Raw genomic sequence first — 19,830 nt, 5'->3', positions numbered from 1 at the left:
AGAAGAGCCCTGCTGGGTCAGACCAGGGAGGGTCCATCTAGTCCAGCCTCCTGTCTCACACAGTGGCCAGCCAGTTCCTCTGGAGGGCCAACAACAGGGCAGGGAGGCCAAGGCCTTCCACTGAGAAGAACCTCAGAAGAGCCCTGCTGGGTCAGACCAGGGAGGGTCCATCTAGTCCAGCCTCCTGTCTCACACAGTGGCCAACCAGTTCCTCTGGAGGGCCAACAACAGGGCAGGGAGGCCAAGGCCTTCCACTGAGAAGAACCTCAGAAGAGCCCTGCTGGGTCAGACCAGGGAGGGTCCATCTAGTCCAGCCTCCTGTCTCACACAGCGGCCAGCCTGTTCCTTTGGAGGGCCAGCAACAGGGCAGAGAGGCCGAGGCATTCCCCTGAGAACCTCAGAAGAGCCCTGCTGGGTCAGACCAGGGAGGGTCCATCTAATCCAGCCTCCTGTCTCACACAGTGGCCAGCCAGTTCCTCTGGAGGGCCAACAACAGGGCAGGGAGGCCAAGGCCTTCCACTGAAAGAACCTCAGAAGAGCCCTGCTGGGTCAGACCAGGGAGGGTCCATCTAGTCCAGCCTCCTGTCTCACACAGCGGCCAGCCTGTTCCTTTGGAGGGCCAGCAACAGGGCAGAGAGGCCGAGGCATTCCCCTGAGAACCTCAGAAGAGCCCTGCTGGGTCAGACCAGGGAGGGTCCATCTAATCCAGCCTCCTGTCTCACACAGTGGCCAGCCAGTTCCTCTGGAGGGCCAACAACAGGGCAGGGAGGCCAAGGCCTTCCACTGAAAGAACCTCAGAAGAGCCCTGCTGGGTCAGACCAGGGAGGGTCCATCTAGTCCAGCCTCCTGTCTCACACAGTGGCCAGCCAGTTCCTCTGGAGGGCCAACAACAGGGCAGGGAGGCCAAGGCCTTCCACTGAGAAGAACCTCAGAAGAGCCCTGCTGGGTCAGACCAGGGAGGGTCCATCTAGTCCAGCCTCCTGTCTCACACAGTGGCCAGCCAGTTCCTCTGGAGGGCCAACAACAGGGCATGGAGGCCAAGGCCTTCCACTGAGAAGAACCTCAGAAGAGCCCTGCTGGGTCAGACCAGGGAGGGTCCATCTAGTCCAGCCTCCTGTCTCACACAGTGGCCAACCAGTTCCTCTGGAGGGCCAACAACAGGGCAGGGAGGCCAAGGCCTTCCACTGAGAAGAACCTCAGAAGAGCCCTGCTGGGTCAGACCAGGGAGGGTCCATCTAGTCCAGCCTCCTGTCTCACACAGCGGCCAGCCTGTTCCTTTGGAGGGCCAGCAACAGGGCAGAGAGGCCGAGGCATTCCCCTGAGAACCTCAGAAGAGCCCTGCTGGGTCAGACCAGGGAGGGTCCATCTAATCCAGCCTCCTGTCTCACACAGTGGCCAGCCAGTTCCTCTGGAGGGCCAACAACAGGGCAGGGAGGCCAAGGCCTTCCACTGAAAGAACCTCAGAAGAGCCCTGCTGGGTCAGACCAGGGAGGGTCCATCTAGTCCAGCCTCCTGTCTCACACAGCGGCCAGCCTGTTCCTTTGGAGGGCCAGCAACAGGGCAGAGAGGCCGAGGCATTCCCCTGAGAACCTCAGAAGAGCCCTGCTGGGTCAGACCAGGGAGGGTCCATCTAATCCAGCCTCCTGTCTCACACAGTGGCCAGCCAGTTCCTCTGGAGGGCCAACAACAGGGCAGGGAGGCCAAGGCCTTCCACTGAAAGAACCTCAGAAGAGCCCTGCTGGGTCAGACCAGGGAGGGTCCATCTAGTCCAGCCTCCTGTCTCACACAGCGGCCAGCCTGTTCCTTTGGAGGGCCAGCAACAGGGCAGAGAGGCCGAGGCATTCCCCTGAGAACCTCAGAAGAGCCCTGCTGGGTCAGACCAGGGAGGGTCCATCTAATCCAGCCTCCTGTCTCACACAGTGGCCAGCCAGTTCCTCTGGAGGGCCAACAACAGGGCAGGGAGGCCAAGGCCTTCCACTGAAAGAACCTCAGAAGAGCCCTGCTGGGTCAGACCAGGGAGGGTCCATCTAGTCCAGCCTCCTGTCTCACACAGTGGCCAGCCAGTTCCTCTGGAGGGCCAACAACAGGGCAGGGAGGCCAAGGCCTTCCACTGAGAAGAACCTCAGAAGAGCCCTGCTGGGTCAGACCAGGGAGGGTCCATCTAGTCCAGCCTCCTGTCTCACACAGTGGCCAGCCAGTTCCTCTGGAGGGCCAACAACAGGGCAGGGAGGCCAAGGCCTTCCACTGAGAAGAACCTCAGAAGAGCCCTGCTGGGTCAGACCAGGGAGGGTCCATCTAGTCCAGCCTCCTGTCTCACACAGTGGCCAACCAGTTCCTCTGGAGGGCCAACAACAGGGCAGGGAGGCCAAGGCCTTCCACTGAGAAGAACCTCAGAAGAGCCCTGCTGGGTCAGACCAGGGAGGGTCCATCTAGTCCAGCCTCCTGTCTCACACAGCGGCCAGCCTGTTCCTTTGGAGGGCCAGCAACAGGGCAGAGAGGCCGAGGCATTCCCCTGAGAACCTCAGAAGAGCCCTGCTGGGTCAGACCAGGGAGGGTCCATCTAATCCAGCCTCCTGTCTCACACAGTGGCCAGCCAGTTCCTCTGGAGGGCCAACAACAGGGCAGGGAGGCCAAGGCCTTCCACTGAAAGAACCTCAGAAGAGCCCTGCTGGGTCAGACCAGGGAGGGTCCATCTAGTCCAGCCTCCTGTCTCACACAGCGGCCAGCCTGTTCCTTTGGAGGGCCAGCAACAGGGCAGAGAGGCCGAGGCATTCCCCTGAGAACCTCAGAAGAGCCCTGCTGGGTCAGACCAGGGAGGGTCCATCTAATCCAGCCTCCTGTCTCACACAGTGGCCAGCCAGTTCCTCTGGAGGGCCAACAACAGGGCAGGGAGGCCAAGGCCTTCCACTGAAAGAACCTCAGAAGAGCCCTGCTGGGTCAGACCAGGGAGGATCCATCTAGTCCAGCCTCCTGTCTCACACAGTGGCCAGCCAGTTCCTCTGGAGGGCCAACAACAGAGCAGAGAGGCCATTGAGGTGGGGTTGGCAGTGTGTCCAATCTGGGTGCGATAGCTGCAACCAGCCACTGGGCGGCAGCAGAGACAATGTGATTCATGTTCCTGGGCCATGTCTTGTCTTGACGTTTTACGTGTCAGAGGAGCAGTTTGGGGAGGAGGGGGAGGGGTTTCTGTCCTGGGAGCCGGCTTCTTCAGCTATCTCACACACAAAAACTCGCAATCACCAGAGCCCCAACTTGTGATTCTTTTAATCTGCTAAAAACCAGGGATGGAATTCTACCAAGAGCTCCTTCACATATTAGGCCACACACCCCCTGATGTAGCCAATCCTCCCAAGAGCTTACAAGGCTCTTTTTTTTGTAAGCTCACGGAAGATTGGCTACATCAGGGGTGTGTGGCCGAATATGCAAAGGAGCTCCTGCTGTAATTCCACCCCTGCTGAAAACCTTTCCACTCTTTTGCGTACTAATTCGCTGCCCGCTCTCTCTGTATGTAGGACTGCTTTGGATTCCATCCTGCTGTCTGTTGAAGTGTGCCTCAGACCACCTGCGTCTTCCTGCATGCACACGTGGTTTGAGTGGGAGAGCCGGTTTGGCGTAGCGGTTAAGCGTGCGCACTCTTATCTGGGAGAACCAAGTTTGATTCCCCACTCTTCCTCCACACACCGCTAGCTGGGTGACCTTGGGTCAGTCACAGTTCTGTCAGAGCTCTCTCATCCCCACCTGCCTCACGGGGTGCCTGTTGCGAGGAGGGGAAGGGAACGGAGACTGTAAACTGCCTCACGGGGTGCCTGTTGCAAGGAGGGGAAGGGAACGGAGACTGTAAACTGCCTCACGGGGTGCCTGTTGCAAGGAGGGGAAGGGAACGGAGACTGTAAACTGCCTCACGGGCTGCCTATTGCGAGGAGGGGAAGGGAACGGAGACTGTAAACTGCTCTGAGTGAAGAGCGTGATATAAACCCAGTCTCCCCTGCCTCCTCTTCTTCGTCCTCTTCTTCTCCTTTACCACCTCCTCTTCCTCCTCCTACCCCTTCCCAATACTCCCATGTATTCCAGCATCCAGTCTCACATAGTAGCTAAGCTGGCAGCAATGTTGCAGAGTCTTGTGAGCAAAAATTCTGCGTTACTGGCATTAAAGTTGTGAGCTCCTGCATAGATTAGTGTGCTCTGGGGTCATCCTTCCTGAGCTATAAGAAAAAGGTATAAGCTGGAGGCTAAAAATCTGTCAGCCTAGCTCAAGCTAACTCGCCTTAGAGGAGGGCTGTCAAACGTGTGATCCGGGGGCCGGATCAAGCCCCTGGAGGGCTCCTATCAGGCCCCCGAGCAACTGGCTGTCATCTGCTTCCTTCTCCCGATATCTTGCATGACAGTTTCCTTTGCAAAGCTTGCTCAGTTGCACGGGAGCTACTGAGCATAACCACTATCTTCTCCATTGGCTGAGGCTCCTCCCTTGGGGAGGAAGGGGGGGCCGAGCTTGGTTTTCCAGGCTTTCTCAGTCGCACAGCAGAGCTACTGAGCCAATCCTCTCTTCCTTCTACTGGCTGAGGCTCCCCTGGGGAAGAAGGAAAGAGCCAGAGCTTCCTTTGCCCAGTTCCCTGGATCCCATGGGAGAAATACAAAGAAAGCACCTTTAAGACTTAACGAGTGCTAACGTTTTAAGTTTCTTTAAAAATACATTTAATTGTGTTTGGCTGTATCCTTGATAAATTTTAAATCTTTGCTACCTAATCTTGTTTAGATATACACACATGACCCAACCCGACGTGGCCCGGCCCAACGAGGTCTCATTTAGGTCAGATCCGGCCCTCGTGACAAATGAGTTTGACACCCTGCCTTAGAGGGGACACTGGCTGGCACCTCTGTGAAGCCCCTGGGATGTACAAGGAGGCCGTTTTTGATAATGCACGCTCGCTTCTTCTTTTGTCCCCCTCACCTCCACGCCCTTGTCCTCCCAGAACCAGGTAATAGCCTTCGAATGGGACGAAATGCAGCGGTGGGACACGGACGAGGAAGGCATGGCTTTCTGCTTCGAATACGCCCGAGGGGAGAAGAAGCCGCGATGGGTTAAAATCTTCACCCCTTACGTGAGTGTGCTGCCTGTCTGCGGAGAAAAGAGAAAAATCCACACTGGGGGGGTCAGGATCCAATTTCGGCGCAGTAGCTTTGACCGGCCACCGGGAGGCAGCAAAGACAATGTGATTCGGGTTCATGGGTCATCTCTGGTCTTGACCTTTGAGGGAGTCAGAGGAGGAAAGGAAAGGTCCCCTGTGCAAACACCAGTCGTTCGACTCTGGGGTGACGTTGCTTTCACAGCGTTTTCACGGCAGACTTTTTACGGGGTGGTTTGCCGTCGCCTTCCCCAGCCTTTTACGCTTCCCCCCCAGCAAGCTGGGTACCCATTATACAGACCTCGAAAGGATGGAAGGCTGAGTCAACCTTGGGCCGGCTACCTGAATCCAGCTTCAGCCGGAATCGAACTCAGGTCGTGAGCAGAGTGTTCAGACTGCAGTACTGCTGCTTTACCACTCTGCGCCACGGGGTGGAATTCTTAATTTTTTAATTTATTTATATGCCACCCACTCCGCGAGCGGGCTCTGGGCGGCTAACAGTCACAATAAAAACAATTTAAATTACAATATAAAAGAAATAAAAACACATACAAACAATTTAAAAACTAAATTTTAGGTGCTATAGGAACGATTTTATAATATAGGTGGTTTTGCAGTATCTCAGTTCTCTGTCCCTTTGTTACTCTTATTCGCTGTCTTACAAATGATATCGTTCATCGACATAGCAGTGGCAGCCTCCTCCCGCGTTAGTTGTCGTAGGCCTGTCGGAAAAGTTCGGTTTTACAGGCCCTGCGGAATTGGAAGAGGTCCCGCAGGGCTCTCGTGACCTCTAGGAGAGCATTCCATTATATCGGTGCTGCCACTGAGAAGGCCCTGGCCCTTATAGAGTCTGGCCTCCCTTGGTCTGGTGATGGATCACAGATTTCGCCCGCCTGAACGCAGTATTCTCTGGGGTATATATGGGGAAAGGCGGTCCCTTAGATAGGCAGGTCCTTGGCCATAGAAGGTCAGTACCAACCCTTTGAAATGGATTCAGTACACAATAGGCAGTCCATTGCAGCTTTCTTAGCACCGGTTGAATGTGCTCCCATCAGGGGAGCCCCATTTGCAACCGCGCTGCAGCTTTCTGCACTAGCTGCAGTTTCCGAGTCAGTGTCATAAGAACATAAGAGAAGCCATGTTGGATCAGGCCAATGGCCCCTCCAGTCCAACACTCTGTGTCACATAAGAACACAAGAGAAGCCATGTTGGATCAGGCCAGTGGCCCATCCAGTCCAACACTCTGTGTCACATAAGAACACAAGAGAAGCCATGTTGGATCAGGCCAGTGGCCCATCCAGTCCAACACTCTGTGTCACATAAGAACACAAGAGAAGCCATGTTGGATCAGGCCAATGGCCCATCCAGTCCAACACTTTGTGTCACATAAGAACATAAGAGAAGCCCTGTTGGATCAGGCCAATGGCCCATCCAGTCCAACACTCTGTGTCACATAAGAACATAAGAGAAGCCATGTTGGATCAGGCCAATGGCCCATCCAGTCCAACACTCTGTGTCACATAGGAACATAAGAGAAGCCCTGTTGGATCAGGCCAATGGCCCATCCAGTCCAACACTCTGTGTCACATAGGAACATAAGAGAAGCCCTGTTGGATCAGGCCAATGTCCCATCCAGTCCAACACTCTGTGTCATATAAGAACATAAGAGAAGCCATGTTGGATCAGGCCAGTGGCCCATCCAGTCCAACACTCTGTGTCATATAAGAACATAAGAGAAGCCATGTTGGATCAGGCCAGTGGCCCATCCAGTCCAACACTCTGTGTCACCCAGCGGCAAAAATTTTTATATAGACACACACACTGTGGCTAATAGCCACTGATGGACCTGTGCTCCATATTTTTATCTAAACCCCTCTTGAAGGTGGCTATACTTGTGGCTGCCACCACCTCCTGTGGCAGTGAATTCCACATGTTAATCACCCTTTGGGTGAAGAAGGACTTCCTTTTATCTGTTTGTCAAGGGCAGCCCCATGTAGAGGGCATTACAGTAGTCTATCCTCGAGGTGACTGTAGCATGGATCACCACTGCTAAGTCGTGGTGCTCCAAGAAAGGGGCCGACTGCTGTACCTGCCGCTGATGGAAAAAGGCAGACTTTTTTGTAAGCTCCTGGAGGATTGGCTGCATCAGGGGGTGTGTGGCCTAATATGCAGAGGAGCTCCTGCAGAGGAGCGGTTGGGGAGAGGGTGACTGCTTGGGGGAGGGACCGGGGTTGCAGCTGGGGATTGGGGCCTCGGTCCTGAGAGCCAGCTTGTTCTTCTCTCTTGCACAGTTCAACTACATGCACGAGTGTTTCGAGCGGGTGTTCTGCGAGCTCAAGTGGCGGAAAGAGGTGAGAGGGCTCCTTGGGGGCAGGGCTGCCAGGTGCAGGTTGGGAAATGCCCGGAGATTTGGGGGTGGAGCCTGGGGGAGGGAGCTCAGCGGGGCAGGATGGCCCCAGCGCCCACCATTCCAAGCAGCCGTTTCCTCCAAGGGGGCTGCTCTCTGATGCTGGGGGGAGCTGTTGTAATTCCGGGAGATCCCCAGGGCCCACCAAGAGGCTTGAGAAAAACAAGAGGGAACACGGCCAAGGTTAATCAACAGAGAGCAGGGGGGCCCGGACTGCGGCTTGGGAGCTGCACGTGGCTCTTTTACAGATACTGTGTGGCTCTCAAAGCCCTCGCTTCCCCATCAGCTAGCTTGGGGAAGGCATTTATTGGTGGCTTGGAAAATGCATTTAAAGTTTAAGTTGCTTTCTTTCCACCTCTCTCCCCTCCATCCATTTGACTTCCTCCCTCCCTCCTTCCTTCGTTCGTCCCTCCCTCCTTCCTTTCTCCCTCCCTCCTTCCTCCTCCTTTCCTTTCTCCCTCTCTCCTTCCCTCCCCCTCCCTCCTCCTTCCTTCCTTCCTTCCTTCCTTCCTTCCTTCCTTCCTTCCTTCCTTCCTTCCTTCCTTCCTTCCTCCCTCCTTCTTCCCTTCCTCCCTCCCTCCGTCCTTCCTTCCCTCCTCTCTCCCTCCCACCTTCCGTCCTCCTTTCCTTCCTTCCTTCCTTCCTTCCTTCCTTCCTTCCTTCCTTCCTTCCTTCCTTCCTTCCTCCCTCCCTCCTTCCTTCCTTATTTCCTCCCTCCCCCTCCCTTCTTTCCTTCCTCCCTCCTTTCTTCCTCCCTTCCTTCCCTCCTCCCTCCCTCCTTTCCTTCCTCCCTCCCCCCCTCCTTCCTTCCCTCCTTCCTCTCTCCCTCCCTCCTTCCTTCTCTTAAGCATCTGACGTTCATGTCTTGCGGCTTTCAAACATCTAATGTTTATTCTTTATGGCTCTTACGTTAAGCCAAATTGGCCACCTCTGACATAGAACAAGCCGTGCGCAAAGGTGATATTTCAACAATAGAATGCTTAAATGCAGTAATTATCAACTCTGAATAACAACCGTACAGCTGTATAATCAAGACAACAATTACACAAGTGAGGATTACGATTCCATAGATCTCTTGTAAGTTTTCAGTTCCACTGGTGTGAGTCACACCACTACACTTCCAGGATGAGTAATTGCAGTTCACAAAGAAACAAACTACAAGCCCCTAGCCGTGCCGAACACAGAAATGTCTTCTTTCATAGATGTACAAATTCCAAAGAATTTCTGGAGAGGATGTAGATGAGAGTTGCACAGACTCGACAGTTGCTCTGTGATAACGTCCCGTGCCAACACGCTCCCTAGGTTGCTGAAGCGTGTTTCGATCCTGACCTTGCTCTTGCCGCAGTTATTTTTCCAGAACCATCACTCAGATAAACTAGATGCAGCATTAGTACAAACAGGCAAGCAGTTCTCCTATGAAAGAATACATTCCTTTCTCAGCTCTCTTCGCCTCATGCATTTTAGAAACCCCTCTCGTGTCTTTCTTCTTTAGTCTTCTGTTTTCTCAACCGGAAGTTCCCACACTCAGCATTAGGAAGAACTTCCTGACAGTTAGAGGTTCCTCAGTAGAAGAGGCTTCCTCCTTGGAAGGTGGTGGGCTCTCCTTTCTTGGAAGTTTTTCAACAGAGGCTAGATGGCCATCTGACAGCAATGAGGATCCTGTGAATTTAGGGAGGAGTGCTTGTGAGTTTCCTGCATTGTGCAGCGGGATGGACTACATGACCCTGAAGATCCCTTCCAACTCTAGGATTCTATGATTCTAAGTTTCCACCGGCTTGCTTGGGAGGTGGTGGGCTCTCCTTCCTTGGAGCTTTTTAGACAGAGGCTAGAGGGCCATCTGACAGCAATGAAGATCCTGTGAATTCAGGAGGAGGTATTTGTGAGTTTCCTGCCTTTTGCAGGGGGTTGGACTGGATGTCCCTTCCAAATCTATGATTCTAAGTTTCCACAGACTTCCTCGGGAGGTGGTGGGCTCTCCTTCCTTGGAGGGTTTTAGACAGAGGCTAGATGGCCACCTGACAGCAATGAGGATCCTGTGAATTTAGGGGGAGGTGTTTGTGAGTTTCCTGCATTGTGCAGGGGGCTGGACTAGATGACCCTGGAGGTCCCTTCCAACTCTAGGATTCTATGATTCTAAGTTTCAACCGGCTTGCTTGGGAGGTGGTGGGCTCTCCTTCCTTGGAGCTTTTTAGACAGAGGCTAGAGGGCCATCTGACAGCAATGAAGATCCTGTGAATTCAGGAGGAGGTATTTGTGAGTTTCCTGCCTTTTGCAGGGGGTTGGACTGGATGACCCTGGAGGTCCCTTCCAAATCTATGATTCTAAGTTTCCACAGGCTTCCTCGGGAGGTGGTGGGCTCTCCTTCCTTGGAGGGTTTTAGACAGAGGCTAGATGGCCACCTGACAGCAATGAGGATCCTGTGAATTTAGGGGGAGGTGTTTGTGAGTTTCCTGCATTGTGCAGGGGGTTGGACTAGAAGACCCTGGAGGTCCCTTCCAACTCTAGGATTCTTATCATTCTAAGGTTCCACAGGCTTCCTCGGGAGGTGGTGGGCTCTCCTTCCTTGGAGGTTTTTCAACAGAGGCTAGGTGGCCACCTGACAGCAATGAGGATCCTGTGAATTTAGGGGGAGGCGTTTGTGAGTTTAGAGCGGTTCCTCAGTGGAACAGGCTTCCTCCTCGGGAGGTGGTGGGCTCTCCTTCCTTGGAGGTTTTCCAGCAGAGGCTAGATGGCCATCTGACAGCAAAGAGGATCCTGTGGATTTAGGGGGAGGGGTTTGTGAGTTTCCTGCAATGTGCAGGGGGTTGGACTAGATGACCCTGGGGGTCCCTTCCAACTCTATGATTCTATGATTCTAAGTTTCCACCGGCTTGCTTGGGAGGTGGTGGGCTCTCCTTCCTTGGAGCTTTTTAGACAGAGGCTAGAGGGCCACCTGACAGCAATGAGGATCCTGTGAATTTATGAGGAGGTATTTGTGAGTTTCCTGCCTTTTGCAGGGGGTTGGACTGGATGACCCTGGAGGTCCCTTCCAACTCTATGATTCTATGACTGTTAAGAGCGGTTCCTCAGTGGAACAGGCTTCCTCCTTAGGAGGTGGTGGGCTCTCCTTCCTTGGAGGTTTTTAATCAGAGGCTAGATGGCCATCTGACAGCAATGAGGATCCTGTGAATTTAGGGGGAGGCGTTTATGAGTTTTCTGCATTGCGCAGGGGGTTGGACTAGATGACCCTGGAGGTCCCTTCCATCTCTAGGATTCTAAGTTTCCACAGACTTCCTCGGGAGGTGGTGGGCTCTCCTTCCTTGGAGGGTTTTAAACAGAGGCTAGATGGCCACCTGACAGCAATGAGGATCCTGTGAATTTAGGGGGGAGGCATTTGTGAGTTTAGAGCGGTTCCTCAGTGGAACAGGCTTCCTCCTCGGGAGGTGGTGGGCTCTCCTTCCTTGGAGGTTTTTAGACAGAGGCTAGATGGCCGTCTGACAGCAATGAGGATCCTGTGAATTTAGGGGGAGGCGTTTGTGAGTTTCCTGCCTTGTGCCGGAGGTCCCTTCCAGCTCTATGATTCTTCAGCCTTTCTTCATGGAGAGGATGCTCCAGCCCTCTAAGACTTCTCCCGGTCGCCCTCTTTTCTGTCCCGGATGAGCCAGCGGTGCTTCTGTCCCTTTTGCAGGTGGAAGAGGAAGCCACAGACAAGGACAACAAGAACTGCAGTAAAGACAATATGTGCAGCAAGGTAAGATGGAGGGAGGGGGGAGATTGGCCCACTGGGAGCCCTGCGTCCTGCCACCTCCCGAGAGTGGGGTAGTCAGCTGGAGATGTGGGGGGGCGGAGCCTCGGGAGGGCGGGCTTTGAGGAGGGGAGGGGCCTCCACAGGGTAAAATGCCACGGAGTCCTTTTCTCCAGGGGAGCTGATGGCGATCGTTTGGAGATCAGTTGTAATAATGGGAGATCTCAAAAGGACATCAGAAGAGCCCTGCTGGGTCCAACCTCCAGTCTCACACAGTGGCCAGCCAGTTCCTCTGGAGGGCCAACAACAGGGCAGAGAGGCCGAGGCCTTCCCCTGAGAAGAACCTCAGAAGAGCCCTGCTGGGTCAGACCAGGGAGGGTCCATCTAGTCCAGCCTCCTGTCTTACACAGTGGCCAACCAGTTCCTCTGAAGCGCCAACAACAGGGCAGAGAGGCCGAGGCCTTCCCCTGAGAAGAACCTCAGAAGAGCCCTGCTGGGTCACACCAGGGAGGGTCCATCCAGTCCAGCCTCCTGTCTCACACAGGGGCCAGCCAGTTCCTTTGGAGGGTCAACAGCAGGGCAGAGAGGCCAAGGCCTTCCCCTGGGAAGAACCTCAGAAGAGCCCTGCTGGGTCAGACCAGGGAGGGTCCATCTAGTCCAGCCACCTGTCTCACACAGTGGCCAGCCAGTTCCCCTGGAGGGCCAACAACAGGGCAGAGAGGCTGAGGCCTTCCCCTGAGAAGAACGTCAGAAGAGCCCTGCTGGGTCAGACCAGGGAGGGTCCATCTAGTCCAGCCTCCTGTCTCACACAGTGGCCAGCCAGTTCCCCTGGAGGGCCAACAACAGGGCAGAGAGGCTGAGGCCTTCCCCTGAGAAGAACATCAGAAGAGCCCTGCTGGGTCAGACCAGGGAGGGTCCATCTAGTCCAGCTTCCCATCTCACACAGGGGCCAGCCAGTTCCTCTGGAGGGCCAACAACAGGGCCGAGAAGCCGAGGCCTTCCCCTGATGTTGCCTCCTGGCTCTGGGATTCAGCGCTATAGTGGTTCTGAGAGTGGAGGTTCCCCTCAGTCACCCTAGCTAGCGGCTATTGACAGCCTTATTCGACACGAATCTTTCGAATACCCTTTTAACTCCCCACCTGGAGTCGGGTAGTCCTCCCCACGCGCTTCAGCTTCCTTCTCTTTCTTTGTCTCTTTCCAGAACATCTTTCAGATGATGCGGACACACCACAGAGACATCACGACTTAGCCTCGCGTCGCCGCAGACAGAAGAAGAAATACGTATTATCCCTTTCCCCCCCCCCGCCCCCTCCTGAAAATTAACACTTTAAAAAAATTAAAAATGTAAGAAAAAAAACAACCAGGGAAAAATAAAGAAAAGAAGGGGGGGAAAGTGGATTCCCGGGTTGGATCCCACGGATCCGTTCCGCTAACGGCGGCGCTTCCCCCGGAGCAAAGAGCTTTCTTCCCCCCCCCCCCCTCGCCAACAGGAGAGGCCGTTTGTTAGCAGAGACGTTCTGCCAGAGACCACCTTTCCTATTATTAAGCCCTTAAGCTGAATGTTAATACCATTCGTGAATTTCATGTTTAAGCAATGGGGGGGGGGGGACTTGGGGAATCCGCAAGAGCCATCAGAAACGGAAGGGGGGGGGTGTCGAAGAAGAGGGTCAGATTCTCGCCAGCAAAAATTCGTGGTTTAATCTCACTTGTCTCCCCACCCCGCTTTGGAATCCTGTCGTTCGAAGATGGACTCTTCTGAGGATATTTTTTTTCTTTCCGGATTCTTTTTTTCTTTTCTTTTTTAAACACAACTGGATATAGAAACTTACATCCATTTTGCACTGTTTGGACATATATATGTATGTATGTAAAAAAGCAAAACAAAAAGCTTATATATACAAAAACTTACCATGCACGTATATACATATATATAATTTTCATATCGACGGGCGTTAACCTCTTTCGATCACTTGCGTTTCTACATCCGAGTTGTCCTTCCCTTTCTGGATTTGTCGTGCTGGTTTTTTTAAAGCGGGGGGGAGGCGGGTGCATGAGAAGGTTGCGGTTTCCAGAGCACATTGCTTTTCAAAATCAGTTTACGGCTGAAATGTCGAGTCAGTTTGGTGTAGTGGTTAAGTGGTGTAGTGGTTAAGTGTGCGGACCCTTATCTGGGAGAACTGGGTTTGATTCCCCAGCCCTCCACTTGCACCTGCTGGAATGGCCTGGGGTCAGCCATACCTTTGGCAGAGGTTGTCCTTGAAAGGGCAGCTGCTGTGAGAGTCCTCTCCAGCCCCACACACCACACAGGGTGCCTGTTGTGGGGGAGGAAGGTAAAGGGGATTGTCATCCGCTCTGAGACTATTCGGAGTGGAGAGTGGGATATAAATCCAATATCATCTTCCTCTTCACTTGCAGCTGCTGGAATGGCCTGGGGTCAGCCATACTTCTGGCAGAGGTTGTCCTTGAAAGGGCAGCTGCTGTGAGAGTCGTCTCAACCCCACCCACCTCACAGGGTGTCTGTTGTGGGGGAGGAAGGTAAAGGAGATTGTGAGCCACTCCGAGACTCTTCGGAGTGGAGGGCGGGATATAAATCCAATATCTTCATCTACCTCACAAGGTGTCTGTTGTGGGGGAGGAAGGGAACGGAGATTGTGAGCCGCTCTGAGACTCTTCGGAGTGGAGGGCGGGATATAAATCCAGTATCATCATCATCATCATCTTCTTCTTTTTGAACGCCATAAAAATTTGAGCCCAGAATCTGAACTCTTGTGAAGTCTTGAATTATAACAGTGTTTTGTTTTTGTTTGTTTTTAAAATGAGGATTGAATTTCAGCTGCTGCTGGGATTTGCAGGTAGAGCAGCGAGAAGAGGTGACGGGGTGTGAAAGAACACCCTCTCCGGTGGATTTCCTCCCCGGAGACATTCACAGCCTCTAACATCGAATCTCTCAGAGCCGGTGTCATAGCAATCTTCGATTAAAACGTTTGGGCTCGTAAGCCAGCAGCAAAGTCTGGGAAAACGTCTAGAGCGGGGGTGTCAAACTCCTTTGTCGTGAGAGCTGGATCTGACATCAATGAGACCTTGTTGGGCTGGTCCGGGCTGCGTTGGGCTGGGCCTTGTGTGTACCTATTTAAGATTAGGTAGCAGAGATTTAAAAAAAAAAAATTTATAGAACGCAAACATGACTAAAAGATTTTTTTAAAAAGCTTAAAACATGCTTAAAATTAGCACCTGTTGATCTTTCTTTGTGTTTCTCCCATGGGATCCAGGGAACTGGGCCAAAAAGCTCTGGCTCTTTCCCTCCCTCCCCAGGCGACCAGGAGGGGGAGGAGCCTCAGCCAATGGAGAAAACTGAGGTTTTGCTCTGTAGCTCCTGTGCGATTGAGCAAGCCGTGTAAAGCAAGTTGAGATGCAGAAGGAAGCAAGAGAGAGGGAGACGGAAGCAGACAAGAGACAGTTGCTCGGGGGTCTGATAGGAGCCCTCCGGGGGCCTGATTTAGCCCCCGGGCCGCATGTTTGACACCCCTGGTCTAGAGAGATGCGTTCGCGTCAACCAAACGCGGCTTACAAGCCCAAACGTTTTAATTAACAATTGTTAGCTACCTCTCCGCTGTCTTGGCTCCTGTACTTGGGGTAGCAGGGCCTGTGGAGTGTTGGCACCAGCACCGGTTTCCCGCCCGATTTCCAACGTGTGCCCAGTCTGTGTTTCCTGCTTTGGGCTTCCCCTCGGATGTGCAAATCTTGGGTAATGGCTTTGTCCTCCCCTGCACATTCTGAAAGAGAATTAAGTGAAGAGGAGGTTGGATTGATACCCCGCCCTTCACTCGGGAGTCTCAGAGCGGCTCACAATCTCCTTCCCCTCCCCACAAGAGGCACCCTGTGAGATGGGTGGGGCTGGAGAGAGCTCTTTCAGGAACGGCTCGGCAAGAATTGGTGACTGACCCAAGGTCACTGCAGCAGTTGCCCGTGGAGGAGTGGGAAATCAAACCCGGTTCTCCCGGATTAGAGCCCGCGCATTTAACCGCTACACCAAGGGGTAGACAAACGTGCTTTATGTAAGAGCGGCACAGAATAAACGCCGGGTGTTTGAGAGCCGCAAGACATGAACATTAGACGTTTTGAGAGCTGGGAGGAAGAGAAGAAAAGCAAATAGATGTAGGGAGGAAGGGAGGGAGAGGTGGAAAGAAAGCAACTTTGACTGTAAATGCGTTCTCCAAGCCGCTGGCTGGCTTGGGTCGGAGAAGTGACGCAGAGAGAGAAACGCCTTCTTCCAAGCCGGCCGACGGGATGATGGGCTTTCGAGAGCTGCCCAGTATGTGTGAAAGAGCCATAGTTTGGCCACGTCTATACCATACTGGCTCTCAGTGATTGGCTGGGCTGGGCTAGAAGCCAAGGCTGAGGCTCCCTGGCTGAAACGGAGACCCTGCGACTCCTTGGCAGCCCTCCTCCCTCCAGACGGAAGAGTCCAGAGCCGGCTCTGTTCTGCCCCCTGCTTGCTGCAGAACAGCCCAGCTCCTTCCAGGCAGGGAAGGAAACAGCTCTCCCCCACCCCCCTCCAGCTCTCCCTCCAAGCCACGCCTCCGAAACAGCACAAGGCTTCTGAAGGTTCATGCTTTGCCTGATCGATCCGCCGCCGTAGGACCCTCCTCGAGTGTCGTGGTTAAGAGCGGTGGACTCTAATCTGGAGAACTGGGTTGGATTTCCCCCCTCCCTCCCTCCCCTCCTCCACCTGAAGCCAGCTGGGTTACCTTGGGCCAGTCGCAGCTCCATCGGAGCTGTTGTCCTCGAAAGTGCGGCTTCTGTCAGAGCTCTCTCAGCCCCGCCTACCGCACACGGGTGCCCGTTTCGGAGAAAGGAAGGGAAAGCGATTGCAAGTGCCTTTAAGACTCTTTAAGGTAGAGAAAGGAAAGGTCCCCCGCGCAAGCACCGGTCGTTTCCCATTCTGGGGTGATGTTGCTTTCACAAGGTTTTCACGGCAGACTTTTGATGAGGTGGTTTGCCATTGCCTTCCCCGGTCATCTACGCTTTCCTCCCCAGCAAGCTGGGGACTCATTTTTCCGAAGGATGGAAGGCTGAGTCAGCCTCGAGCCGGCTACCTGAAAACCCAGCTTCTGCCGGTGATCAAACTCAGGTCGTGAGCAGAGCTTAGGACTCTGCGCCACGGGGCTCTTAAGGCAGAGAAAAGCTGGGTCTAAAAGCCTGCTCTTCTCCTTCTCGACGGGTCAGGCCAGAGGGCCATTTCCTGCAGCCCCCCCCTCCCCCAGCCCATGGCATTCTACTTCTGGACAGCACAGCGGCGACCACATCTATCCCGAATCCCTTCTCTCTGCGATGGCTTTAAAAACAAAAGCCGTTGGGTCAGCCATAGCTGTGGCAGAGGTTGTCCTTGAAAGGGCAACTTCTGGGAGAGCTCTCTCAGCCCCACCCACCTCACAGGGCGTCTGTTGTGGGGGAGGAAGGGGAAGGAGATTGTGAGCCGCTCTGAGACTCTTCGGAGTGGAGGGCGGGATATAAATCCAATATAATAATTAATAATAATAATTTTTAATTTATATCCCGCCCTCCCCGCCTAAGCAGGCTCAGGGCGGCTTACATAGCATAAAATACAACATTACAATAGTACAATAATAAAAACCCCAAATTACAAACAGTTGTGTTCCTCAATTAAATATACAATTACATTAAAAATCATCAAATTAGAATAACAATTTAAAACCACAGTTTAAACCACAATTGCTTGTGTGCTACGATCTTAATATAACACAGTTATTCATTACGATGATACAGTAATTCCACATTAAAAAAGCCAGCTGGAAGAGGATGGTCTTGCAAGCCCGGCGGAACTGGTCGAGGTTCCACAAGGGCCGTATCTCCTCTGCTAACTGGTTCCACCGGTGGGGAGCTGTAATCGAGAAGGCCCTCTCCCTCGTAACTTCCAATTTGGCCTCCTTCGGCCCAGGGATGGTCAGCAGATTTTGCGAGCTAGATCTTAGTACTCTCTGGGGGACATATGGGGAGAGACGGTCTCTAAGGTAGGCAGGTCCTCGGCCATATAGGGCAGGTCCTCGGCCATATAGGGCTTTAAAGGAAATAACCAGCACCTTGTAACGAACCCGGAACACAATTGGCAGCCAGTGCAGTTCCCGCAGCCGAGGCTGTACGTGTTCCCACTTAGGGAGTCCCGTTAACAGCCTGGCCCAATATCATCCCCTTCTCCTCGCTATCATCCCCTTCTCCTCGCTTGTTAGCCGCCCTGAGCCTGCTCCGGCGGGGAGGGCGGGATACAAATAAAAATTGTTGTTGTTGTTCTGGTACTCGGATCGAGCATCTTCCTTCACAGAGGGCCACAACCACCGGTCTCCCCGATTTGTCCCGTCCCACTTCAGTCCAGTTTAGCTAGCAGCTCCGATCATAATCGGGCGGCGGCGAATCCGCAGGTCGCCTTCGCTTTCTGTAGCCAGCTTCCGGGCAGGTTTATGGGTTAGCCAACAGTTAGCATGGAAGGGCTTTCCTCCTCCAAGATCCCTCCTTATCACAACAGAAGAAGAAGAAGAAGATATTGGATTTATATCCCGCCCTCCACTCCGAAGAGTCTCAGAGCGGCTCACAATCTCCTTTCCCTTCCCCCCCCACAACAGACACCCTGTGAGGTGGGTGGGGCTGGAGAGGGCTCTCACAGCAGCTGCCCTTTCAAGGACAACCTCTGCCAGAGCTATGGCTGACCCAAGGCCATTTCAGCAGGTGCAAGCGGAGGAGTGGGGAATCAAACCTGGTTCTCCCAGATAACAGCAGAGAGCAGGCCTGTAGCCACAGAGGGGCACACCGCCCTTTGACTTCCAGGCACGGCCTTGTGACTCTCCGGGGGCGCAGCCCCTTCTTCGCTCCAGAGTTTTAGCGTCGGCTGCCTCCGCTCGGCCACGTTCAGAACTTCCAGCTTTTGCAGAGCTTCTGAGAAGAGGCAAGCCCTACAGTGAATGGGGGGGGGAAGCCGCCCGACTTTTAAAACCCGGGCTACAGCCCTGCCAGAGAGCCCCCCCCATCTCAGTTTGGCGCTTCTTTGGAATTTGTTCACCAAAAGCTTTCAGTAGCCGGCCACAGCGGGTTTTGTACAGCCCAGGGGAGCTACGGAGAGCCAGCTTAGCTGATTTAAGACTGCTTTCTGGTCAGAGGATCTGCAGAGCGGTTCCCCCAGAGGTTGGGCTGAGTGGATTATGTCAGGCTGGGTCTGGAGATTAAGAAGAAGAAGAAGACTGTAGATTTATTCCCCGCCCTTCTCTCTGAATGGGAGACTCAGAGCGGCTCCTAGAACTTTTCCCCCCACAACAGGCACCCTGTGAGGTGGGTGGGGCTGAGAGAGCTCTCACAGCAGCTGCCCTTTCAAGGACAACCTCTGCCAGAGCTATGGCTGACCCAAGGCCATCCCAGCAGGTGCAAGTGGAGGAGTGGGGAATCAAACCCAGTTCTTCCAGATAAGAGAGCTATGGCTGACCAAAGGCCATTCTAGCAGCTGCAAGTGGCAGAGTGGGGAATCAAACCCAGTTCTCCCAGATAAGAGAGTTTTGGCTGACCCAAGGCCATTCCAGCAGGTGCAAGTGGAGGAGGGGGGAATCAACCCCGGATCTCCCAGATAAGAGAGCTCTGGCTAACCCAAGGCCATCCCAGCAGCTGCAAGTGGAGGAGTGGGGAATCAAACCCGGTTCTCCCAGATAAGAGAGCTGTGGCTGACCCAAGGCCATCCCAGCAGCTGCAAGTGGAGGGGCGGGGGAATCAAACCCGGTTCTCCCAGTTAAGAGTCCGCACACTTCACCACCACGCCAAACTGGCTCTCCCGGGAGGGATTAAAGGAATCTGTGGCTGTGTATGGAGAGCCCTTGCTGGAGGGGGGGAGGGTGTGACCTACAAGCCGGAGAAGAATCCGGAGGAACAGATGCAGAGAGCCAGGCCAAGGTGCGGGAGGAATTGGCCCGCCGTGTTTTGAGAGCCCGAGAGCCAGTCTTCTAGATATAACTTGCTACGACGTCGCCAAAGCTTCTGGCTTCCTAGAAAAACCTTTCCGATTTCGCACTCTACGGGTCCAGAGGTGACCGTGCCCCGAGGCAGGGTTTGCGGATGGATGCGTTTTGACGGTGGCGGAGGAGGTGTGAGCCGTCGGGAGGGGGGGAGGTCTCCCCGCGGCTTGTTCCAAGGTCGCCGGCTCCTGCTTGGAGAATTCCAGATGATATGGGGGGGCGGAGCCCGAGGAAGGCAGAGCTTGGGAATAGGGTTGCCAATCCCCAGACGGGGGTCAGGGGAACCCCCAGTTTGGAAGCCCTTCTCCCCGCTTCAGAAAGGGGGGGGAGAGAAATGTCTGCTGGGCTCTCCATTATTCCCTATGGAGACCGATTCCCAGAGGGTGCAACAGAGAATTGATTTGTGGGTATGTGGGGCTCTGGGGGGGGGGCTGTTTTTTTGAAGTAGAGGCACCAAATTGAGGCGTCTCGCCTCAAAACTCCCTCTGAGTTTCAAAAAAGATTGGACCGGGTGGTCCGATGTTATGAGCCCCCAAAGAAGGTACCCCCATCCTTCATTGTTTCCAG

The 19,830-nt window shown here is 53.9% G+C and overlaps 1 protein-coding gene across 1 annotated transcript in view; it reads left to right on the top strand.

Annotated features, from left to right (window-relative positions):
• The window catches only part of SNX27 (sorting nexin 27), a 112,484-nt gene extending 99,270 nt beyond the window's left edge, over positions 1-13,214 (top strand). The window contains exons 10-13 of the mRNA XM_060256130.1: positions 4,971-5,099; positions 7,415-7,474; positions 11,198-11,260; positions 12,456-13,214. Coding sequence (XP_060112113.1) covers positions 4,971-5,099; positions 7,415-7,474; positions 11,198-11,260; positions 12,456-12,503 — 300 coding nt within the window. The 3' untranslated portion in view covers positions 12,504-13,214. The remainder of the gene's footprint in view (positions 1-4,970; positions 5,100-7,414; positions 7,475-11,197; positions 11,261-12,455) is intronic.
• Positions 13,215-19,830: the final 6,616 nt, after the last annotated feature.

The sequence above is a fragment of the Heteronotia binoei genome, chromosome 1 (genome assembly GCF_032191835.1).
Source record: "Heteronotia binoei isolate CCM8104 ecotype False Entrance Well chromosome 1, APGP_CSIRO_Hbin_v1, whole genome shotgun sequence".
NCBI lineage: Eukaryota > Metazoa > Chordata > Lepidosauria > Squamata > Gekkonidae > Heteronotia > Heteronotia binoei.
This window is presented reverse-complemented; position numbering and strand designations above follow the sequence as displayed.